The sequence below is a fragment of the Asterias rubens genome, chromosome 10 (assembly GCF_902459465.1).
Source record: "Asterias rubens chromosome 10, eAstRub1.3, whole genome shotgun sequence".
Classification (NCBI taxonomy): domain Eukaryota; kingdom Metazoa; phylum Echinodermata; class Asteroidea; order Forcipulatida; family Asteriidae; genus Asterias; species Asterias rubens.
Window position 1 is genome coordinate 10,065,514 of NC_047071.1, and position 26,326 is coordinate 10,091,839.

Consider the following 26,326-nt stretch of genomic DNA (forward strand, 5'->3'; position numbering starts at 1 on the left):
TCAGAAGCCTAATATTAAAGAGCTTACGCCTGAACTCCTTTTACCCTTTTCTCAAAAACTACAAGTTACTTCAGGGAGCAGTTTAAAAATGTGTTGCCATCAACAGCTTTCCGTTGCTCGTTTCATTGTTAACGTTTATGCTTACAATTATTTTGAGTGATATTACCATGGTGTCCAATGCCTTTAAAGAGACACAAGTAATGGGACAATGGAATCGATTGATTCACATCAGCTCAGTTCATTTACAATGCAAGAAATAACTTACACAAGAAACGATTCCGCCAGAATGCTTCCTTATATGACGTACGGCAACACCCGAATTTACGTTTTAGCCAACTTCGACAACCAATAATATTGAGTTCAAACTTTCACAGGTATGTTATTTTATGCTATGTGAGAAGACTGGCCTTTGACATTACAAAATGTGTCCACCCCCTTTAATGAAGTTCATCTTAGCTTGATGTAAGAGGAGTCAAGACAGGCTTATCACGAAGGGCATCATTATTGATGTGCTCCTTTCACCGTAAAGGCCAGTGATTGACGGGTCTCGCTGCTTAATCGTTGAAGATGACGCAAACCTAAAACGCATAAACATGCGACGTCCATGTAATAATCCAGCGATAGTGCGTTCTTGACATGTGTTTAACCCTCCTAAGCAGCTTAGGGGTGTTGGTGGCTGACCAGCTTCATTTTTGTTTAACAACAAAATCGTAAATCAATTTCGCTGATTTGTGTTTTGATAATTATACCCTTAAACATCACTCTATTGTTATACTGTTAATTGGTACTTGGGTGATGATAAAGAGGTTGACAAACAGTCGTTGGATGGCAGATTAGTCTACATGGACCCATGTTGACAAACAGTCGTTGGATGGCATATTAGTCTACATGGACCCATGTTGACAAACAGTCATTGGATGGCAGATTAGTCTACATGGACCCATGTTGACAAACAGTCGTTGGATGGCAGATTAGTCTACATGGACCCATCATAATGTGCACAACAAGTCCTGATATGGGCACAACAACTTTTAAGTTAAATCCGTTAAGTTATGATCCATAAACCAATTTGAATGATTTATCAATCTCAGTGTCGGATCCAGACATCTATTATTCTGTTCCCTAGAGCAAGAATCCCCCCCCCCCCCAGTGGGTCCATTTTGTCAATATTTCCCGGGCTGCTCGGAGGTGTTTTTATACTACCTTGATTGTCCAATACGCTGCAGTTAAGACAGTGGACACTATTGGTTACTGTCAAAGATTAGTCTTCACAGTTGGTGTATCTCAACATATGCATAACATTACACACCTGTGAGAATTTGAGCTCGATCGATCATCGAAGTTGCGAGATAATACTGTAAGCAAAAACACTCTTGTCACACGAAGTTTTGTGCGTTTAGATGGTTGATTTCGAGACCTCAAATTCTAAACTTGAGGTCTCGGAATCAAATTCATGGGAAATTATTTCTTTCTCGAAAACTACGTCACTTCAGAGGGAGCTGTTTCTCACAATGTTTTATATTATCAACCTCTCCCCATTACTTGTAATTCAGAAAGGTTTTATGATGATAACTATTTTGGTACTCGAGTTATTAACTACAAAGCAATCGATCATAATATCCGTGAGGTAAGATTGTTTTTCATAACAGAAAACTATCGATTAAAAATCTCTACGATCAAAAATAATAGTTAAAAGTCAGCGTTGTATTTCATCCTCTTGTGTTGGCAATATAATGAAGAAAGTGGACTTATGCAGAAGTGTCATCCTTTTTCATCGAAATCCCCCCCCCCAAAAAAAAATCAATTTTGGATAAGCTATCCGAGGCGATTATTTCAACCAATGAATAAAATCAGCTATTCTTTAACGTTAGTATTTTACACGATCGTTAGTATCTAGTGCGAACATGATCATTTGGCTTTTAAAGCATTGCATGGTTAGGTATCAAGCTATTATTTGTTTGGCAATTATCGTTTTTTTAAAGGCACTGTGCACAATTGGTAACTTCTCCACATAATTGTAAGCATAAGAACTTACTTTGTAACGAGCAATGGGGTATTTTTGTGAGAAAGGTATGTGTTCTTACTCATGTTCTCACAATTAATGTTAAAAGACTTCAACTAAAGCGTTTTATTATGCATCTGAAACATGCAACAAGGAACTTTTTCTCTGTTCATTATTGTCTTGCAAATTCAATGACCAACTGAGCCAAAGTTTTATGCACTTTTATGTTGGGTCAAGCGTGTCCAGTGCCTTTGGAAAATTGTCTTTCTAAATTCCTTTCCGCAAAGTACATTTCAGAATTCGGGAGACTACTTTAGTTCTGCCGTGGGAGGGAAATTGGACATCGCGGCCGGAACTACCTATTTCGCTTTAGTGGACCGAGGGGACATCGCTTTATTAGCTTCACTGACGCAGAGTAAAGTAATGGTCTACACATCAAACAAGAGTAGTACTGTGGGATTGTTAACTACGAGTGAGTGTCATCACATTTTGTAAATTTGTATCAAGGTTGTCAGTCGAGCTTGCGTTGGTATAGGCACGGTTTTAGTCTAAACTTGATCAATAGTTGGGCTTGGTTACGTCGCACTTGCACACTCCGGAACTTGTCTAGGACAGGAGTTTTCACGACTTCATTTTGAATATCAGCCCAATTGGCGGCTCTGGCTTGAGGGTATTGGTGTTAATAAGCGTGTAGAGCCATGGTAACCTATACGTCATGTATGCATAATACAATAGTACCAGTTCATTTGCAGTTGAATAACACTCCAGTTCAATTATTTAGAGCAGTTATGGCGACTTCGTGAACGAATAGAGACAGCAATGACAAAACAAGGCAGACTACTACATTAGGCTATTCACAGTTCGAAAGACCCGCATGCGCATCCAGGCAGATCCTGCGCACATTGATGTCGTCATGTCTACCTGCGCAATCTCCTTGCTGTCTTTGCACGGTAGTTATACGCACTGATATAGAGGCTGTAATTATTGTTAAGCTTCAGTTTGTGTGAACTACAGGTGAAATAGTGTGTATAGCTCAACATCAACCATGGCAAACACTGGAGTCGTCTCGGCTACGCAGTTGATAACAGGTAAGGATAAACTTTCACATCTCCCTTTTTGTTATCATTGGTGTATGTTCAATTGTCAACTTTAAATTGTTAAGTTGCTTTAAATGGTTCGTTCTAACTTTGCGTTTTTCAATCTGAAGGTAGTTATGCGGCTCGACATCAACGTGTTTTTAGAAAACTTGTTTACAAATTGAATTGGTTATCATCAAAAAGGAAACATTTAATTGCAATGACATTTTATTGCCGAAATATATTTTGTTTAGCTTGTGACTGAATGTCAAAGACCTGTATTTGTCACTTGGTGTACCACAACATATGCTTAAAATAAAAAAATATCTGCAAACATGTGGGCTCAATTGGTAGTCGAATTTGCAAAAGAATAATATAAGACAAAACACCCTTGGTGCCCAACTTTGTGTGGGTTCAGATACATAACAAAGGCTTCGGCTTTTAATTAGTCTTTTATATATATTATTTTAGCGAGAAATTACCTCGTTCTCAAAACTACGCCACTTCAAAGTGACTCGTTTTCACAATGCGTTATACTATCAAGAGCTCTCAATTGCTCGAAGTTTGTGTGCTAACAGTTATTTTGAGTAAATTACTAATAGTGTCCAATTTTCTTGTTAACACAAAACTATTTTAAAACATAAATAAAATGATTAGAAGATGCTGCGATGATAACATTGCGATGCAATGTAATTGGATGTTGAAACCAAAATTCAGTGATATTTGAACTCGGAGGTTATCTCGTCGCCGTTAAAAGTCTTGCCCATGACTGTTAATAACCCCGTGCCTAGAGCCCTATTTCAAGACGCGCGGCACCCCGTATGCTCGCGTCTTGAAATACATTACACTCGAAAACAACTCGAGTGTAACAATGTGCAAGTTTTCGAATGACGTTAAACAACATTGGCGATTTCGGGTAAAATTTTGCACAAAGATCATTAGTTAATGTAATATTAGTTTGTCAATGGATTGGTTTGTATTTCGAATGACGTTACACAACATTGGCAGTTTCGGGTAAAATTTTGCACAAAGATCATTAGTTAATGTAATATTAGTTTGTCAATGGATTGGTTTGTATTTCGAATGACGTTACACAACACTGGCAATTTCGGGTAAAATTTTGCACAAAGATCATTAGTTAATGTAATAATGTCTGTCAATGGATTGGTTTGTCCATTAGCTCGTGCATTGTGACGAAAAGGATACGACGATCTGACACACTAACCTGCATTAATTATCTTAGTTTGAATTGCAGAACGATCTTAAACGTATTCACGTACAATTCACCATATTTTACTCAAATATGTTGGTATTTATCTTTAAAAAAATCTTGCATAGTAAAAAAGGAAATGTAAATCTTCCGCAGTTTTCAAAAACAGTGTTTATTCAGCCATTTGACCGATAAAACACAGCGTTTTTAGGTGCCGCACACAACAAACTCACAACTTTGCTTGTGTTATCCATGTTTCCCTCTGCATTACCATTCTCTTGTTGGGTCCAGGCTGAACACTGAATCCCCTTGTGGGGTCCATTTTTAAACGTGCAAAAGCTCCACATGAGCTCCCGCAGGGAGCTGATGATCAAGCATCAAGAGCTTACGGACTCGAGGCTATGGCGCGGTGGTATACTGTTCTAGCCGTATACCCGTTCTAGCTGTATTACGTGTAAACGGTGTTTACAACGATGATATGAGGCGAAGTTTTAAATACATTGGACACTAATGGTAATGTCTAAGACTAGTCTTCTCACTTGGAGTATCTCAACATTATGCACAAAATACAAACCTGTGACAATTTGAGCTCAACCGGTCGTCGAAGTTGGGAGATAAAAATGAATGAAAAAGAACCCTTGTCAAACGATGTTGTATGCTTTCCTGTACTTGATTTCGAGGTCTCAAATTCCAAATCTGAGGTCTTAAAATCAAATTTGTGGAAAATTACTTCTTTCTTGAAAACTACGTGTCTTCAGAGGGAGCCGTTTCTCAAAATGTTTTATAACATCAACAGCTCCCCATTACTTGTTAGTTAAGGTTTTATACTATAATTATTGTGAGTAATTACCAATAGTGTCCACTGCTTTTAATACGTCTACTAAGGTGTCTCGTTATGCCATTTTCAGCACTTATCAGGTGAATGTTAAACTGTTATAGGCATCAACCACTGGTTTTGCTCCAGATCATTGCCAATTAAGTCCGTGGTACAGCAGCAACAATACCGTCCTCTACATTGGTTGGAGGGTGCCACTTATGCTCAATCATTGAGAAAATTATAAGATCAAATAACCCCTCCTCGCATGTAAGACCATACCCTAAGGTACACTTGCTGCGAAAGACGTCTACGTGAACCCGATCAAGTGGTTTGAAGTAGGACGCTGGCATGGTGAAGAAGACGAAGTGTTTCCCTTTGGGAATGTTCTTGTTTTCGGAACTACCGTATGTGAGGTAGCATGTTCCTTTCACAAACACGCCACATGAAACGAAAAGAAAACAAAACAGGAAAATTACATAATTTCTGTTTCTAAAAAACAGTCGGTCTATCGGGTATTGCTACAAACCCATATTTTGGTTGATTCGGTGGTTTCTTTCTCTGTGGACCCCGGTCCGAATCCAACCTCAGACCGGATCCTTGCAAGTGGATTGGGTTTTCGTAAACGCTAATAAAATCACTCAACATTAAACATTAAAAACAATTCCAGACAAATTAAAAGACAAGTTTCAAAATGATTCCTAAAACCCCAAAAGAATGGACTTAAAATCATCTTAAGCCAAAAAAGTTGGTACCAAAGAACATTATTTAAAACGATGAAGCAGGAGTTAAACAAAATAATAAATCAATTAAACGTTAAACAAAAACCAAACCGCACTATTATACTAACAAGTAATCCACCAGCTTTAGGTAGGAATGATCATGGCCGTTTTTTTCTTCATCAGACCAAGGACCATTCATAGTAAAAATCAATGAATTTTTTTAAGTCAAAATTGTGGTTTGGTGGGAAAAATCGGAATTTATTTTACAATTAAAATTACAAATTAACTACACTTACGATCAGTAAAACACAAAGGGGCCCCTTCAAGAATGGATGTCATGATTGCAACAACATACATATAATACATGCCTTGTTTCGCTTTTTAAACCATTCTGTGAATTATTCGTGTCTAGACCATGTTGAACCGTTCAAACAAACAGCTGGTTGGATTGGTTTCTATTGTCATTTTATTAGCAAACGATACAGGTTAGCATAATTTGGGGGGTTCTTTGAAGAAGGAAAAAATGTAGTTGCTTAAACTCACTTGGACTATGGAGGTAGACCAACCGTTTACAACATGACCCGATTTCGTAGAGTAGGTTACGCAGAAAAAACATTGCTTAAAACTTCCAAAAGAAAGAAGGATACCAATCAGTCAGAGATTGTACATGGTGACATGCTATTTTGGCTGTGAACCATAATGCTTGTAAGGATAAACATATTCTGCTTAGCTACTTTTTGACCATTATCAGTTCTATGAAATTGGGCCCAGAACTGTACTAGTCCTTCCTCTAATGGGTCTCCTTCTAAATCACCAGCATCCTTTACTGTCTTCAGGGTGTCTTACAAAAGTCCTGTACATTAATAGGCTACACGCAAACGCCGTTAAAAGTACTTTCCCATGACCGAAAGCTTTGCCGCTCACATGAGCTATTATAGGGACTTTTCGTTTTTGACGACGGATGGTTCTGCGACGGTAAAGATGACATTTGGCGCCATCTACGTATGCGTCGGCTTTGAGGACGGTCGTCCCTCAATTTCTACGACAGTACTTGGGATGAATCTTCGTTGTGCTGAAAACGACAACGTTTAGCTGAACAACCGTCGCAGAACCATCCGTCGTCGAAAACGAAAAGTCCCTAATGTATTGCAACCACGCACACGCCCAATCTTATTACCGTGTCTCCCTCCACTGACCAATGTTGACAACCCTTCGAATCGTCCACTGCCTGAATACACAGAGATTTACTCATCGGCCACTGCTCGCACTTTAACCAAACCGTAACGTGAAAAACATCGATACAACCATTGATTCGTATAACCCAAATCACGTAACCAGTATTTTTCGTAAGTGTCCACTGCAAGTGCCACTAGGTTATCTGGCAAAGTATGTTCCTTTTTTAAATAGACACTATACAATATTGGTTATGACTCAAATTATTGTCAGCATAATATACACTTACTTGGTGCGAGCAATGGGGAGCTGTTGAAAAAGATTGAGAGAAACAGCTCCCTCTGAAGTAAACAAGTGTTGAGAAAGAGGCAAGTTCTCACTCGAATTATTAACACTTTTATGGGAAAAATGCATTACACAGCAATGTGTGCAACAACGGTGTTTTTTATTTTTTTTATTATTTGTTTTCCTCTTGCAACTTCGATGACCAATTGAGTCAAAACTTACAGACTTGTTAATTTGAGCATAGGCCCTAATGTTGTAATATAACAAAGTGCGAATGCTGGTCTTTCACAATGACCAAATATGTCAAGTGTCTTTAAGCCTACCTATCATGATTGACAGACCGACATGATCTATTTATGTATAATCTTCTTCATTATGGCAAAAAACTGTGTCTCTCGTGAAAACATTACCCGTGGGCAGACATTTCCAAATGCATCCGTCTAATTATCAATGCATGTTTCCACTTTCCCTAATCCGTTCCAAGATGAAGGACGCAACATCTAGAACGTATTTAGTAGATGTTTTCGACGCAATGCGTTGTACACGTGAGCGTCTTTTTCAAAGTATTAAGGCGATTAGGAAGATTTGGTGGTTTATGCTGCCAAAAAGAGTAATTTTTTTTTCCTTCAGAAATTAGTGTTATTTGAACACCCATTTAGCCATGGTACAACGTTTGATTTGTTGCTGTCTGTGTCAACACCCATTGTGTCAATTTCAAAACACTTTATTGTTTCCAGTGTAGTGGGTGCGATAGTCTTGATAACTGAGTCCCAAGGGGAAATACACGGGTATAATATATTGACCCATGGCATGTCTGAAATGCAAACAAACAACTCAAATAATACAGGAACCAATTCGAGAATAATAATATGCATGCGCCTCTTGTGTGTTCAATCAAATTTGCCGCGTTACTAGTCTAAATTTTTGTTACGAGAGATCGCCTCCATCAAAAAACCACGGACAGCCAATGCATTGTAAGGGCTACAAATTGACTGATTTTGGCCATCGACCCTATCACCAGGGGCTTGTTGCAAAGTACTCCTGCGGTACCCGCGGTGAAACAGGGTTCCCCTTTTACAGTCCGTATCACAAGAGCCTAGCGGATGGAACAGTTTCTCAATTTGTTAAGGAGCAATTGGGGTTAAGTGCCTTCCTCAAGGGGCGCAAGTGTCATGACCGGGTAGCGAACCCTATACCATGTTGCTGATTATAACAACACAGTTTGGGTCTGGTGAACAGACTGCCCAAACACGACACGCCAAAAAAATACGAATGACGTAACACGATGCAGGCCTATTTTTGTAGAGTTGTTTGGCAAGTGTGTGTACATGTCAACGTTAATCATAGTCGATCAAATAAATCTTAGTAAGGGAGGGTGTACAGCCTTTGTTAGTTTCTTCAAGTTGTAGCGACCATAAAATCTTTATAATATAAGAATCACTTTACAGTATCTGTTGATAGTGGGTACAAGTTTGATAAACGATTCCCTCCTAAGGAATGTGGAATCAGAGAGAAAAGATTTTAAAAAACGTTATTATGAGAAATGTTCATGCTGAAAACTGTCTCCAGATTGGGTATTCCGATTACGGAATACCTTCCTCTGGACACATTTTTTGTTATATTTCAAAAACGCTTCCACCCTTTTAAAATGCAATTTCCAATGGTTAGTTTCAATGAATGAAAATCTACATTTGTGTAGGATTGAAACATTCGGACGGTTAAAAACAAAAAAAAGGTATGCTGTGCTTTGAGTAAGAACACAATATCAGTAAACAGTCTTAGATTCATTGTGGGCAATAAATTATTATTATTATTATTATACTGATATGTGCGAGCTGTGGGGGATCATCAATGTTCAACTAAACTCACACGTTTACACCAAACCCGCGAAACAAACGTGTCGTACACAATGTAAAATACGTTCGCGGCTTGAAGGCATACAGATTAAACATGAAGTTTAAAAAATTGATGTCATTGACAGCTTGATGTCATTGACTAGCCTGGATAGGACTGCAACATTTATTAACATTTCGTAATGGGATTTCTTATTGTGTTCGTAATGATGTGTTGATTTTGTTCTAACGATATTGATTGGCTGTTTTTTTTGTGATGGGTGCTTATATGGAGGTATTTTTTCCGCTCAAATAGTTAAATAGAATAACTATCGGCAAACCTGCAACCTGATTTGGTTTAGCATTATGAGAGAATGCGACAATTTTATTGCAGCCGAATTAGTGCTGGTCTCACTGTTTTAATTCGCTTTCTGGGCTAAATCCGTTATGTATCGGGAGATTAACCTCGAACAATTCCTGTCGAACTAGTTGAAACATTCTCTGCATTTTGTTATATAACATTTTATTGTAGCGACTGCCTGAAGGAACAACTCTTTGTTTCTCCAATCATCGTTTACGCTTTGTCTGTTCTGTTTGTAATAGGCACGCGCAGTGGACACTATTGGTAATTACTCAAAATATTATTATCATAAAACCTTTCTTGATTACGAGTAATGTGGACAGGTTGATAGTATAAAACATTGTGAGAAACAGCTCCCTCTGAAGTGACCTAGTTTTCAAGAAAAAAGTAATTTCACACGAACTTGATTTCGATACCTCAGATTTAGAATTTGAGGTCTCGAAATCAAGCATCTGAAAGCACACAACTTCGTGTGACCATGGTGCGACAAGGGTGTTTTCTCTTTCATTAATATCTCGCAACTTCGACGACCGATTGAGCTCAAAATTTTCACATTTTTTTTTATGTACACGTATACGTTGAGATACACCAATTGTGAAGACTAGTCTTTGACAATAACCATGCCCTTGTCTAGTGTCTTTAAAGCCATTGGACACTTTCGGTTAACAGTATTGTCCAAAGGCCCACACTTCGTGGATCACAACTTATTTATAAAATAACAAACCTGTGAAAATTTAGGCTCAATCGGCTCATCGGAGTCGGGAGAAAATAACGGGAAACACACTATTGTTTCCCCACTTTTCGCCGTGTCATGACGTGTGTTTAAAATAAATCCGTAATTCTCGCTATCGAGAATTGATATTGTTTTAATGTTTTCTCAAAAAGTAAAGCATTTCTTGGAATAATATTTCAAGATAAGTCTTTCACCATTACCTTCTGTAAACCCTGTAAATTATTTGTAAATCTGTGAACTTTTATTTGTTTGTCTGTACCGAAAGTGTATAATGGCTTGGCTTTAAGTATATTGTGATGGTTTTCGTAAGGGCGCTCCCTAACACAAGCTGTGCTGTGCTTCCCAGGCTGTGCCCGAAACTCTCAAAATTCTGGTATCACTTCGCTTACGAGGTTTTTATATTTGTTGAGGAATTTGGGGGATTTTTTTTTATAATGATGATGTTGATCGTCTCTTCAATTGTGTGAATACAAAATAAAAATAAAAAAAGACATTTAGAAAGCTTTAAATGGAAATACATTTTAGACATCTGGTGTTGCACATCTTTCTTCCAAAACGTAAATGTCGTTCTAGATCACGCCAAACCATTCGATGCGGTGTGTTTGGATTCCATTTGTATTTGTCAATGTTTTGAATATCCCTGGCTACTTCGTCTTCAAAATTGGATTGAAGTTGATGTACCAGGAATAACAAAAGAAACACATCATCATAACACAAGGCAAATAAGACACTCCCAAGTGAGAGAAGGGTGGTCTTAAACATCTTGGTGAATAAAATGGAGACGATGAAAGGCCAAGAGGTAGGATTGTAAATTCAAAGTATCTTACGCTACCAACACTTTCCCACGAAACCCCTAGATATTGTTGATCTTCGACTAATAAGTGCATAATATTGTCCTCTAGTTTGTTATCGAATGAAAAAAAAAGGTGAGTTTTCAGACCATCAGTGTAGTTTCCTAAAGGCACTGGACACTATTGTTAATTGCTCAAAATAATTGTTAGCTCAAAAACTTACAAGTTTATAACGAGCAATGGAGAGCAGTTGATAGTGTACATGTTTGTGAAAAACGGCTCCACCTGAAATGAAACCTTTTTTGCATCTGAAAGCACACAAATCATTTGTGCAACAAGGACGTTTTGGGGCTGTTTTTTGTGTACCCTCTTGCAACTTCACTGACCATTGTGTCACGTTCACAGATTTGTTATTTCAATGTTTAGTGTTTGGATACACTTAATGAGAAAACTTGTCTTCGACAATCACCAAACGTGTCCAGTTCCTTGAAGATCGAATGTGAATAGAAGTGCAACTTTTGAAAAGCATTGACAGCCACATTGGTGCATTTGATTGAAACTAAGGACAAAATCATCTGCAGTGGTCAGTTTTTGCAATCAATTCTAAGAGTGAATTTCAATCTAAAACTTTTAGAACAAATATTTTTCAGTCATCAAGTTTAAATTGTGTCTTCGACAACCGGGTCTAATCTGTTAAAGTTCAAGTTCACATGTCACACAAGTCCGTGTTTTTAGATGCTTGAATTCGAGACCTCAGCTGATGTCTCGAATTCAACTCATTATTTTAGTGAGAAATTACTTATTTCGCAAAAACCACATCACTTGGAAAGGATCCGTTTCTCACAATGTTTTATACCATCAACAGCTGCTCTCCGTTGCTCATTACCGCAAGTAAGTTTTGTATAATAACAATTACTTTGAGTAAATACCAATAATGTCCAGAGGTCGACTTCACAAAGAGTGAGAACTCGTCTTATCTCGAGTTAGGACGAGTAACTCGTCCTAACTTATGATTAATCTTAAGGTCTGCATGCTACAGTGCAGGGTTGGGACTCGTCCTATGTCCTAAGATTAGTCTTAAGTTAAGAAGAGTTTTGTGAAATCGACGGCAGTGCCTTTAAGTACATCGTTAAAGTTTATTTCACAATGTATAACTTTATGGTGAACTGGAGGGTCTTGTCCCGCGGTGTCCTGTGGAAATCTGTTCCCCCCCATTTGCCAGAGGAGGGTGATTCAAAAGAGGGCGCTATCAGAAGAAGTTTGTACCCAGCTTGCCGTTTGGGGGACACACATATCTCCACAGGAAAGAATATGGCACCATAGACAACCATGGATGCTAGTGTGATGCTCAGGCTGTTTGACGCTGTGCTTGGGAGGCTTAGTGTATACCAAGTCGCAGAGTGAAAGGCACTTGCAAATGGGTGACTTGGTCATGAAAGTTGGAGTAACCGTAGACTGTGCTGTTCTTATTCTCGGTTTGATCCTTAAAGGCAGTGGACACTTCACAGTTTGTGTATCTCAACATATGCATAAAATAACAAACCTGTGAAAATTTGAGCTCAATTGGTCATCAAACTTGCGAGATAATAATGAAAGAGAAAAACACCCATGTCACACGAAGTTGTGTGCGTTTAGATGGTTGATTTCGAGACCTCAAGTTCTAAATCTGAGGTCTCGAAATCAAATTCCTGGAAAATTACTTCTTTCTCGAAAGCTATGGCACTTCAGAAGGAGCCGTTTCTCACAATGTTCTTTACCATCAACCTCTCCCCATTACTCATCATCAAGAAAGGTTGTATGCGAATAATTGTTTTGAGTAATTACCAATAGTGTCCACTGCCTTTAAAGATCAAGTGTCAAGGTTGAATAGACAGTTCTGTTTTTACATTGTTCTGGCCCTCTGCAGTGTCTGTCAGCATTTGTCATGCCTGTCAAAAGTTGATAAAAAACATGATTGTGTTATAAGAAGAGAGCCGGTGCAGCGAGAGGCCGTGCGTTTATTGCTACACGTCATCTGTTTGATTAAATCTCAATTTTAATGCTCCTTTGTCACGCATGAAAAACAGTTTCACTCAAGTGGCTGCCAATAAACGCACGCTACAATTAATCTTGTTTGGTTTCATCAGATTCATTAAAGCATGGGATTGTTTCAGTGATAGACCGATTATGAACCGGAAACAAAGCTGCTAAGATGAACTTGTGTGTTATGAAGTATAAACTATTTAAAGTCGAGGACACTATTAGTAATTGTCAAAGAACAGTCTTCCCACTTGGTGTATCTCAACATATACATTAAATAAGAAACCTGTGAAAACTTGAGCTCGATTGGTCGTCGGAGTTGCGAGATAACTATGAAAGAAAAAAGAAAAAAACACCCATGTCACACGAAGTTGTGTGCTTTCAGATGCTTGATTTCGAGACCTCAAATTCTAAACTTGAGGTCTCGAAATCAGATTCGTGGAAAATTACTTCTTTCTCAAAAACTACGTCACTTCAGAGGGAACCATTTCTCACAATGTTTTATACCATCAACCTCTCCCCATTACTCGTTACCAAGTGAGGTTTTATGCTGTTAATTATTTTGAGTAGTTACCAATAGTGTCCACTGCCTTAAATATCTTGTTATTGGATTGTAAAAGATAGTGACCAGCCGTAGCCTGTCCTGCTACAAAGATCCACTGCTTTTTGATACAACGATAACTATAATATTTCAGTCTTACATAGCGAACGTATCTAAAAACAAGGTTCCCAAGGCGCTTAGTATGATATTCATTTTTGTTTATAGGAAAAATAGGTTATTGAAGTTATTCCACTGAGACCCAATAATGTAGCACCATTTACGACGGATTTAGCAGCCACTGACAGGACACTTAAGAATTGGACTGCTTGGTTTTGGGCGTATACAGACAAATGAACCCAAACCTGATAGTGTCATATAGGGTGCGTTCGTTTAGCTTCCTTGGGTCGACCCCGGTGTGTGGAGTTTTTCTTTTTCAGGACGAACGTGTGCAGATAATTATCCACGTTCGTCCTAGAAAAAAAAACCGCCACACACCGGGGTAGACCCAGGGGAGCTAAACGAACGCACCCAATGTTTTGAGTCCACCAACCTCGAAATTGTTTTACAAAAAGGAGAACGGCTACCTTTTGTTCGTCAAGATGACTATAAAACACAAAATCCGTACTGTTTGACACGGTCATGCCTCTTTAAAGGGAACGTATACCTTAGTTTTTGAAACCTTTTTTTAAATATACTATTTACATTTAGATTATACCATACAACTAGAATGTGAACATGTGAAGGAAAACAATATTGCCGAAATCCTTGAGTGGTTTTTTTCATGCAGAGATTTTGTAATTGAAATACACAATCTGAGAAACATTTCTGACAGAAATGTTTCTCAGATTAAAATGTTGGCGAAACAAACTGATGTTTTGTACCTTTTCCACACTACTTCGGAGTGAAATGAATCCCAAATTGCTTTATTCTATCAAAAGCTACTGTAGGCTGCGCCTATCCAACTTGTAACCTGTTATTAATGCCGTTTATTTTAAACGTATATATGATCCTATACCTTTCCATTCAAATATCTTTGATTCTCGCTCCCTGGTTTGGTTACCCTCACGATTCATTGCCCTGATGTATGTTTGAGATCTTAGATCTGGTTGAACTTTTCGTTGAAGTATTTTGTGATTTTGGTCGCCCTTTGATGATTGTTTTTTCTTAATTACGCTTGAATTATACGAATATAACACTCAGAAGCGTAACCAAACCAACGGCATGAATAACTTGATTTCTTGCAACAACGCTACTAACTCCTTGCATTGGCCGTCATCGTGGATGAATTGTGCACGCGTGAAATGCTATCATTGGCAATAAGTCGTGCTGAGCGCGTACACGCATGCACTTTTCCATTGTTTTACATCAATGGCAATGTCAGGTATGTCAGGTGAGCGACTGGACTTGACCATTAGTTATATCTAGTCGCCACCCGACATTGCCCAAAGATGGTGATCGATCACGTCATGTGTCCATCGCTACGTGGTCATGATTGACTGCATTGGTTTGATCGTGGCGCGCTCCACTCACGTGACCAGTGCGACGAGATGCGTCAGTTGTTTTGTTTTGTTTGATTAAAACCCAAGTTTGCCCCATGAAATCAGTTTTTGTGTGTAAGAATATTTTTCGCGACCATGAAGCAATGTTTAGTATTCTCTTTTAACTTTTCATATTATTGACCAAGGGTGACCCCGTAACTTAGAGGAAATGAAACTACATTGTCGGCATCAGAAAAGCTTGGATCCGAGATGGTCAGAGTATGCTGAGAAAATATCATTCCCAATTCCCTAAGAAGAGTTAATTATAGATATGGCTTAGTTGATATAGTGCCGGCACGTTAATCTGGAAGTCGCAAAGCTAGCAAATTGTTTCTGTTTAATCCCAAAACAACTTCACTTCACTGTTTACAGCAACATAAATACATAAAGAAACTTTCCGTCTCTTATAAACTTAGACAAACAGAACACTGTTCCTAAGTCTTTTCCTGAAAACATACCCAAGTGTATTTTCTCTAGAATTTGACTTCCAAAATTCATAAATTTTCAATTTGTTTTCTTTTCTTCTTTTTGCTATTGGGGGTCGGGGAACAAAAATAAAATAAAAATAATAACCAAATGGTCAGGCATTGCTAATCCCCTTAATGGAAACGGCTGCATTATTCAGTGGCACTTTCAACGAGAACTGGCTTTCACTTGTAAAGATGTTAATATTTTAACGTGTATGCAGTCTTTTAATTATTTAGTTATTGTACACCCGGTTTTCCAGGTCAAATAATAACGTGGGTCTAAAAGTGGCATTCAACTTGTTCAGTAGCTCGGAATTACCACACATTGAAACAAGCATGATAGAACAAAACATTTTCCCATGTCGACACCCTACAATGTGTATCTTGTAAAGTCGAAATCTTGTTGATCTGTTGTCGACATCTCTGTATATTCATCTGTATATTCATCTATATATGTGGGGTTTTGCAAACCCCTAGCTAACCATACTCTAACGTTGGCTTCGGGTCAAATAGAGAGAGAGAGAGAGAGAGAGAGAGAGAGAGAGGGAGGGAGGGAGGGAGAGAGAGAGAGAGAGAGAGAGAGAGAGAGAGAGAGAGAGAGAGAGAGAGAGAGAGAGAGAGAGAGAGAGAGAGAGAGAGAGAGAGAGAGAGAGAGAGAGAGAGAGAGAGAGAGAGAGAGAGAGAGAGAGAGAGAGAGAGAGAGAGAGAGAGAGAGAGAGAGAGAGAGAGAGAGAGAGAGAGAGAGAGAGAGAGAGAGAGAGAGAGAGAGAGAGAGGGGGGGGGGGGGAGAGAGAGAAGGGGGGGGGGGTTAGAGAGTGTAATTTTAAAAGTTTTAAATACTCCACCGGTCCTTTTCAGAACCAATACTACTCAAAAGGATATATTACTCATATGGTGTTACCGCAAACCTCTCTTGGTTATACTTCCACTATTCAAAGTTTCAAATCCTACTTAGACGAAATACTACAGGATTCTCTAAAATAACTAATACGGACCGTCAGGTGGTATTATATGAGTACGCGTTACTGCCACGGTTGACCCGATACCAGTTGTTGTTGATACCGCATAACCTAACCTGAAGTGTTTTTTCCCCTAGAATGTTGGAGACATGTCCTTCAACCGTGCTTTTAACGATGAAGGCTATATCTAAAAACCATCTAAAATAATCATTGGGCGTTGATGATGGTTTGCTTTTAGGGAGCTAATGGCGGTTCTCTCACCATTGCGCTCCAGAGCGTGACTAATGCCGACACTACTGCATTTATACGAGACAAGTAGTGAAGTTTTAGTTTTTCTAGGAGATGCTCTTTAAATGGAGGCTAAACCTAACAAGGGCAACACTAATTGACAAGAGGGTCGGCAATGACATGGATGTGGCTGATGGATCAGGCGACAACGTTAAAGCATTGGTATAAAGAGCATGAGCCATAGCCTTGATTGAGCGGACATGCAACAGGAAACGATGTTTTTAGAGAAATACTGATGGCCCTGGACGAGACACACGAAGGCCGTGTTCGAATTAGCAGCTTCGGTTACGGCTACGGCTTATTGTCTGCGTCATCATGTGTGAGAATGTCCTGAACAACATAGCCGTAGCTCTACCCGTCATTTTGAATACTGCCCAACCAGTCTTGAACTCGGCGAGTTTCTCATTGTGTGGTGGTGGTGGTGGTGGTGGTTGGGGAGTGGGCGGGAATGGCCAAATGGCCGAATGGCCGAATGGCTCCAGTTGAGTCATTTTGCATTTTATACTGGTTGTTAATGGAAATACCGGTTTTGTAACATTGTCCTGGGTAAGAACAACACCCATTAAGCATAACTTGAATCTATATCCAATAAACCCCGTGCATTGGTTGACCGTCATCATTACTGAAACGTGGATGCGTTGTGTGCAGTGCGTACACCTGTGCACTTTTCCATTGTTGCCATCAAAGATGGTGGTCAATGACGTCATGTGTAATCCATCACTGGGTGCGTTCGTTTAGCCTCCCTGGGTCTACCCCGCCGCGGTGCTCACTCGGGTGAGCCCCTGACAAGAGCTGATCGAACGACCTTTCACCGCTCTCGAAGTGACGCGTTTACCTGGAGCCAGCCCCCAAGTAACCCACTCCACAAGCAGTGGGGGCTGACCTGGGTGAGCCCCTGGAATGCCGTCAAAGCTATTCGAACGTACCGGGCAGACCGGGGATGACCCAGGGAAGCTAAACGAACGCACCCTATGGGACAAGGTAGCATTCATTTATGACGTAGGTGTCGCTACTATTTGTCCCGCCATGTGGCGTACAATGGCAGAAATTTAATAACATCAGTACGCGGTGAAACTTAATTATTTTGTTTCACCCATCCCGCCTGACTAGCCGATGCCATGTGATTTAAACGTACAAAATATTAATTGAGACTGGGTATGTTTGTATGCAACTCAAGTTGGCTTTGAAGCTCTGCTTGGTTAAGAGATTCGTAGCTGTTTGTCTAAATTTTAATTTATATTTTGTCTTCCCCTGCTATTATGGCCATGACATTAAACATGCATTGGCCGTGACTAGATGGAGAGATTTTAATTTTTTAAAAGAAATGAATGTTCACCTTACAATCAACTATCGATGACCTGTCACCGATCCAATCAATGACCTAACCTTGTAACCCTCAACCCTCTCACTCCAAGTTGCTATAGCTGTCTCTCCAATCTTCTATTTCTCCTGTTTTTTCTTCACCATTGCTTCCTATAGAGCCTGCCATGTTTACCCTCGACTCATCGCATTAAATCAGACTATTTTGTTTCTCTTAAGTTTTTGTATTTAATCATGGGACCTTCAGCATGATTTCTTGTTCATATACTTGCTCTGTCTACCATGCTTTTTGCTGAGCCAATCTTCTTCGTGTTCATCTCTGTGACTTTTTGTTTGATTAGCCATACGAATCAGGCTGACATAAACTGATGTTTATTTAAAACGCCATGTAAATTTAAAGGAACATTATACAGCATTAGTTTTTTGCTAACAAAACAGTTGCTGGCACTGAAGCACTTTATGACCTTATGCAATCCACCATTGACAAATCTATAGAAGCTTGATATCGATCAGCCAACTGGATCACGAGAAAATATCGAGAACCGATTACAAATTTTCGATTTAAACAAAATATTAATAAAAACGCTCACTGAGCGATAAACTCCTAATGGCGAACTAATTGTATTTCTTTCTCTTAAAATAATTATGACAATTCAGACAACAAAATTTCATAAGATGTGTTCCACTATATTTACGATGTAATCTTCATGATTCTTTTTTCTCTTAACAATTGTGTATGGTTCTTTTAAAGACACTGTTACACTATTGGTAATTTTGTCAAAGACCAGTCTTCTCACTTGGTGTATCTCAACTTATAAAATAACAAACATGTGTAAATTTGAGCTCAATTGGCTGTCAAAGTTGCGAAATAATAATGGAAGAAAATACACACTTGTCACACGAAGTTGTGTGCTTTTAGATGCTTGATTTCGAGACCTCAAAATATAATTATTAGGTCACGAAATCAATTCGTGGAAAATTACTTCTTACTCGAAAACTACATTTACTTCAAAGGGAACCGTTTCTCACAATGTTTTATATTATCAATCAATGACCTAACCTTGTAACCCTCAACCCTGTCACTCCAAGTTGCTATAGCTGTCTCTCCAATCTTCTATTTCTCCTGTTGTTTCTTCATCATTGCTTCCTATAGAGCCTGCCATGTTTACCCTCGACTCATCGCATTAAATCAGACTATTTTGTTTCTCTTAAGTTTTTGTATTTAATCATGGGACCTTCAGCATGATTTCGTGTTCATATACTTGCTCTGTCTACCATGCTTTTTGCTGAGCCAATCTTCTTCGTGTTCATCTCTGTGACCTTTTGTTTGATTAGCCATACGAATCAGGCTGACATAAACTGATGTTTATTTAAAACGCCATGTAAATTTAAAGGAACATTATACAGCACTAGTTGTTTTGCTAACAAAACAGTTGCTGGCACTGAAGCACTTTATGACCTTATGCAATCCACCATTGACAAATCTATAGAAGCTTGATATCGATCAGCCAACTGGATCACGAGAAAATATCGAGAACCGATTACAAATTTTCGATTTAAACAAAATACTAATAAAAACGCTCACTGAGCGATAAACTCCCAATGGCGAACTAATTGTATTTCTTTCTCTTAAAATAATTATGACAATTCAGACAACAAAATTTCATGAGATGTGTTCCACTATATTTACGATGTAATCTTCATGATTCTTTTTTCTCTTAACAATTGTGTATGGTTCTTTTAAAGACACTGTTACACTATTGGTAATTTTGTCAAAGACCAGTCTTCTCACTTGGTGTATCTCAACTTATAAAATAACAAACATGTGTAAATTTGAGCTCAATTGGCTGTCAAAGTTGCGAAATAATAATGCAAGAAAATACACACTCGTCACACGAAGTTGTGTGCTTTTAGATGCTTGATTTCGAGACCTCAAAATATAATTATTAGGTCACGAAATCAATTCGTGGAAAATTACTTCTTACTCGAAAACTACATTTACTTCAGAGGGAACCGTTTCTCACAATGTTTTATATTATCAACATCTCCCCACTACTCGTCACAAAGTAAGGTTTTATGCTAATAGTTATTTTAAGTAATTACCTCTAGTGGCAACTGCTTTTAAAACGGGACGTCCACACACAACGGAATACATTTGTCAATAAATAAGAAACGGGGTAATTTATATTTATATTACTTAGTCTTGCTCGGCAGCCCATTTACTGTCAAAGGCAAGTATTCTATATTTTTGTTCTTGTTTTTTTTTTTGCAAAAACGAACGTCAGTGCCTTTCAACCTTGACCGGTATATTTTTTTTGTAATCAAGGGCCCGGTCTAAATTTTACAAAATACAGAGTTCTGTAACAATGCAATTTAAAATAGACCACTGTACTCAATCTTCATAAATCCTCTTTTTATTTTTCAATCTCAAACAAATTCATCTCAACTTAAGGAGATCGAATAGTAAACCCTTTCTCTGTCAGTTTCGTAAACGCCTTATTAACCAATACGGTGACCTTCATTGGTCTTAGTAGAAGCAAAGAGGCAGCCGTCGATTTCACAACCACCAGGTACATGCATGATGTTTTTAATTATTGTAACTCATATATACAAATAAAACCAAGTGGTGAGGGTAGGGCTTCTTTACACAATGTCTGTCATTAATGAGAGCGGCTGATGACGTCACCTGCATGAAATATACCGTTTCTTTCGCTTCTGGCCATGGTCACTAAAGCCACTTTGTTTTTATGAATACACTTTATTATGGAAGTAAATTGGTTAAGAAAAAACCTTGGTTATCTCTCTGTTTGTAAGCATCGACCTTTTCAAATTAATAATAAATATAGTCAAACTACAAGTCGGCCTCTGTAGCTATAGAAACACGAAACGTGTACTGAAGATTATTCCATTTTTTCTCACAAAATCCTATAAACTGAGTTCGGGAGGTAATTTTTCATTTTGAAGGTATTTGTAGTCACCGAGGCATGAAACATGAAGGTTAACAGCTTTTAGTTCCATAAAGCAGAAAGTAAATTTGTGTTGATAGCTTCTACATGTTATTAAAGACACGAGCCAACTTTGGTAAATGTCAAAGACAAAAAACACCCTTGAAGTCTAGGGTGTCCTTTGGTTGTAAAAAAAAACATGGACCTCAGTCTCTGAGTGTGCAACAAATATTTTCTTGCACTATGGTATATATATAGTTATTTCCTTTGATGGAGACCTACTATCATCTTCACACATAGACATTACGACGAAATTTGCAAAAAAATATAACTAAAAAGACGAATATATTGCGGCATATCGCACAATGAACATACATCTTCCAATTACCTTGTAAACAGAGTAGTTACAAACAACCTCTCAGACCCGGGGCTTTCTGTAATTGTACAAAAACTACAAGGCGCTGTGAACGACCAGAGGTGGTGTACATCATTCATGTTCCAAGAGCCATGTACGTGCATATTTTGTTTGTCACATCACGTGATTGGTTCTCAAGCAATAATATTTTAAAATATATCATCGTACCGTAACTACAAGACTTTTGATTTGCAAACGCCGTAGAATTTACACTAAAGGCATACGCATAAACGCGTTATGAGTGTAAAGTTTGTTTGATGTTGGATTGTGGATATTCATATCATGTGGGTTTGTGTAGTTAATGTCTACTTTGTACATCGATATTGGAAATTGAATGTTCCCATAGGTTTGTACAGTGAATGTCAACCTTGTGTATCGATATTGGATATTGGACATCCCCGTAGGTTTGTACAGTGAATGATATTGGATATTGGATATTCATATCCCATAGATTTCAATGTCTACCTTGTACATCGATAATTGAACTTGTTTTCCCGTAGGTTTGTACAACAGTGACTGTTATACCTCGGTAACAAACTGTGAAGTTTGATTGGTCGAGAACCAATCATGTGACGCGCAACAAAAACGCATGTTACATGACTCGACGGGCCGGGTAACATGGAAAGTGATGTACACCGGTGTACATCACCTTGATCTTTCCCGGCGTTGGTCGATTTCCAGCGCCGTGTACGAAACAACCGCGGGTTCGATGGAATTGTTTGAAGATGACAACATAATTTCGAGAAGAGGAGTAACATTATTATACAAAGGTATAACAAAACAATTGTTCCACGCTGTGAGTGATGGGGTACATGGGTTTTTTGTACACTCTCGAGGGGAAATGTTACCTCGGCTTCGCCTCGGGTGCCATTTCCACCCTCGAGTGTACAAAACGCCATGGAAGCCGTCACAGCGTGCAACAATTGTATAATGTCTACCTTGTACATTGTACACTGGACATTCACATTATGTTTGTACAGTGAATGTTTACCTTTTACATCAATATTGGATAGGCCTACTTGACATTCCCGTGGGCTTTTGTAAACGTGACATTACTGTATAATTACAAGAAGGCACGATATTGCCTTTATATTTTGCCAACATATTTATGTACTTTAAAGTACAGGTCAGGGCCCAATTTCATGGCTCTTTTTACCACCGAATTATACGCTTACGATCACTTTTCGCACACGCACATTGTGAGAAACGGCTCCCTCTGAAGTGCCATAGTTTTCGAGAAAGAAGTAATTGTCAACGCATTTGATTTCGATACCTCAGATTTAGAACTTGAGGTCTCGAAATCAACCATCTAAACGCACACAACTTCGTGTGACAAGGGTGTTTTTTTCTTTCATTATTATCTCGCAAGTTCGATGACTGATTGAGCTCAAATTTCCAGAGGTTAGTTATGTTATGCATATGTTGAGATACACCAACTATGAAGGCTAGTCTTTGACAATTACCAGTAGTGTCCACTGTCTTTAAGTGGTCGTCGGCTGACTGATGATGTTGTTTTGTTTGGTCAAGTGTACGTAGTAACAGGTCAAAAATGATCTGGGATTAGATACTCACTGAATGGCCATCCTGTTAAATTTTTCTCTCTAGGGAACGGGGAGTATCGGTGCTGTAATACAGAAGGTATCAATTGATTTGTGATTATTTATGTAGAACAAACAAGTAGTGCAGCGTTGATGACAACCATGCTTCTACCGTTCATGAACGACTCATCAGCTTGGAACGGCACGGGGAACGGAACTGACGAAGATGTCGATTCTTATGTTGACGGTTCGGACGACGGACGCGAATTCGGCCCCATACAGATCATCGCCGTCACCATGTTTGTTGTCATTTTCGTCGGCCTGATCGGAAACGGTGCCGTCATATACATCGTGGTACGTCACAAGGACATGCACACCACGACAAACTTCTCCTTCGCTAACCTGGCAGTGACAGACTTTCTGTTTCTGCTTGTTCACGCCCTGACTACGTCTATTGATAACATTGGCTTTAATCTATCATTGACAATCAACTGTTGGCCCACCTTCTACTTGCGATATGTAAGTATAATAATACCTCTTTAAAAACTCTTGCCACTTTTGGTAACCATTCAAAGATAATTATATGCGTGTACAAACTTGGTTACGAGCAAATGAGAGGTGTGTGCGGCACCTAAATGTAGCCCGAGCCCTAATTGTAGTCTCCGGGCTACATATAGGTGCCGCACAGAGGTGTTTATAGAACAAAACATTGCGAGAAACACTTCCCTGTGGAGTATTGTAGTAATTGAGAGAGAGGCATTTCTTTCTAACAATCTGAAAAGACTTCAGGCCTGAAGACCCTTTTTTCAGGCATCTAAAAGCTCACATTGTGCAATAGGGTGTTTAGGGAACCATGGATGCATTACCATTAATCGGGTCAGCCTGACCCGGAAAGTGGCCAGGTCCCTGGAATCCAGGTAATTTGAAGACTTTTCGGGACTCTGGTGGCACCAGACTTACCACAGGTAAATCCATTGCTCTTAAAAACAAAAGCGAGGTTTAGCTGGACGTTACGCGAAAAAAATACGTGAAGTGAACGTCAACATTATTGTACTGTTTCTGGATGACGTCGCCACGTTGGACTTATTGCATGCTCACGTATAATGTTTGCGCACACGTTCTTACCTACGTGCAAAATGGGAACTTTACTTATGCTAAAACGTGACATGTGAACGACACAAATTTGCTGACGTTCACGTTCACGTTCACACGGAACGTGCAACTAAACCTTCCAGAACGACGTGAACAATAGACCGTATCGCATTACGCGTGCAATGAGGGAGGTGCAGTGCACCTCACGTACATGTAACAGTAAGCACCTGCGCAGTTGGTATTTGCGTACAGGTCTATAGGCCTCTCTTATTAATACTTATGCATGACGTCATAATTCTCACCCAAAATGAGGCTATGGGCGCACTTCCCCCGTCCCTTGCAGTGGCTGCGCCCATCGCCTCGTTTTGAGTTGGCATTGTGACGTACCTTATGCATAAATATTAAGAAAGGTGTATAGACCTTATAAATCGCAGATACTCGGTACGCGCACAATAGACGTGGAATTAGGTGCATGCTTGTCTAGCTAGCCTTTAAATTTGATCACTAGATAGACCAGCATGCACCTCATTCGAAAGTTTGCGCTTGCGCAATTTGCGAAAAGATCTATAAAAATTGCCCTGGTATTAGCCTGCTGCCACCTACAGGTTCAAAGTCTCTGATTCTGACTCGGGAGTTTTATGAGTGTTCCCAGAATATGAGTATGGTTGTTGTGCTTTTAATTTACTAATAGGTTGTAGCTGAGGTCACTTGTTTGACATTGGCTCTGATGTCATATGACAGATATAGAATGGTTGCTCATCCATTGGACAGCATAAGACATACCAAACGACGTAAGAATGGTATCCTCGTTTGTATCCTGTTCATATGGATTAGTAAGTATAACATCCAATACACTATCAACCTTTCATTTGTGTTATTTGTGTTATTGCAAGAGCCTGAAATTGCACCATTGTGTACAAATATTCACTCACCAGAGAGCACCTACAGTTTTAGACAAGTCGTTCTTCCCGAAGTGCACAGACCAATGGAGGGTGTTTAACCGAAAGGGGAGGGTAGACGTGTTTTACCCAAAGTGTTCCAAATCGCCACAAACTTTCAAAAAAATGCACCACTGTGAAGCATTTTTTTATCATGTCATTTGTCACCGCACAGTTTTCCATAGACTTTTTGTGTCGCAGCAGTCTTTAGGGGTGCGTTTTGGGGCGCTCGAACGAACACGCTCAACCGGCGATGACCAATGTTTCTGGTTTGGGTCGCCAAAACGCACTCTAGAATTCCCCTATGTCCCCACTCCTCCCAGTTCAAATTCACACCCCGTATATATGTAAACACAACCATTAAGGCCCGGTCACACAGGCCCCGATAACGATAACGAAAACGAGAACAATAAAAATGCACGCCCTCGATTGGTTGAATGAGGCGTGGGCGTATTCTGCGTGGAGCATTTCAACCAATCGAGGGCGTGCATTTTTATCGTTCTCGTTTAATATCGTTTTCGTTATCGGGTCCTGTGTGACCGGGCCTTTACACGTTTTACCCCGATCCGTTTACGGATGTACACCTTTTTGTTAGCATTCAGTGTTTTTTCTTTCCATTGTTGTGTTTACAGTTTCGTTGGCTTTATTTTCACCCGTCCTCATCTACACCACTAAGTACTATGGGTTGTTCTGCACCATCATATTCCCTTGGGCTTACGGCCAGAAAGTCTTTCACACCTCAGCTGCCTTCGTCATGTACGTCATTCCACTCTCATTCATCGTCATGTGCTACCTGATGATTTTCCTCAAACTCAGAAAGCCCAATCCCGGGGAAGTAGGAATAGGTCAAAGGTCACGGCGCATGCGCAAGACTCTCCGCTTGATTCTGGTCGTGGTGGTTGTGTTTGCACTGTCGTGGCTGTTAGAACATACCTTCATCGTCTGGGTCGTATGGGACCCAAATTTCCTCCCCCAATCGAAACTTTTTACTACCACAACGGCTACCACTAAAGTCATTCTGTATGTGAATAGTGCCGCCAACCCGTTCATGTATCCCTTTGCTGGGACTGGTTTTACCAAGCATCTCGGGTGTTGTAAACGGAGGGGCCTTAGTAGAAACAACACTATGGCAACTAGTACATTCAGTTGTGGATCTACAATGAAGTTATCTGTGGTACAATCTACCGTCAGCACATCGGTACAGAGTTTAGATAGCATTAATGTCAGTGTCCCCGCAACAGGGTATCAAAACCATGGGCAGGTGTGA

General features: G+C 39.4%; 1 protein-coding gene across 1 annotated transcript; it reads left to right on the plus strand.

The window, feature by feature from the left end:
* Positions 1-3,005: 3,005 nt before the first annotated feature.
* On the plus strand, positions 3,006-26,326 carry LOC117295658 (G-protein coupled receptor 54-like). Its single transcript, XM_033778369.1, has 4 exons — positions 3,006-3,090; positions 23,160-23,548; positions 24,813-24,954; positions 25,692-26,326. The coding sequence occupies exons 1-4, from the start codon at positions 3,048-3,050 to the stop codon at positions 26,324-26,326; spliced, it is 1,209 nt and encodes a 402-aa protein (XP_033634260.1). The 5' UTR covers positions 3,006-3,047.

Coding starts and splice junctions, on each gene's coding strand:
- LOC117295658 (XM_033778369.1), top strand. CDS start 3,048: ATGGCAAACACTGGAGTCGTCTCGGCTACGCAGTTGATAACAG. Junction 3,091..23,159: donor GGCTACGCAGTTGATAACAG/GTAAGGATAAAC, acceptor TTATTTATGTAG/AACAAACAAGTAGTGCAGCG. Junction 24,955..25,691: donor TATCCTGTTCATATGGATTA/GTAAGTATAACA, acceptor TTGTGTTTACAG/TTTCGTTGGCTTTATTTTCA.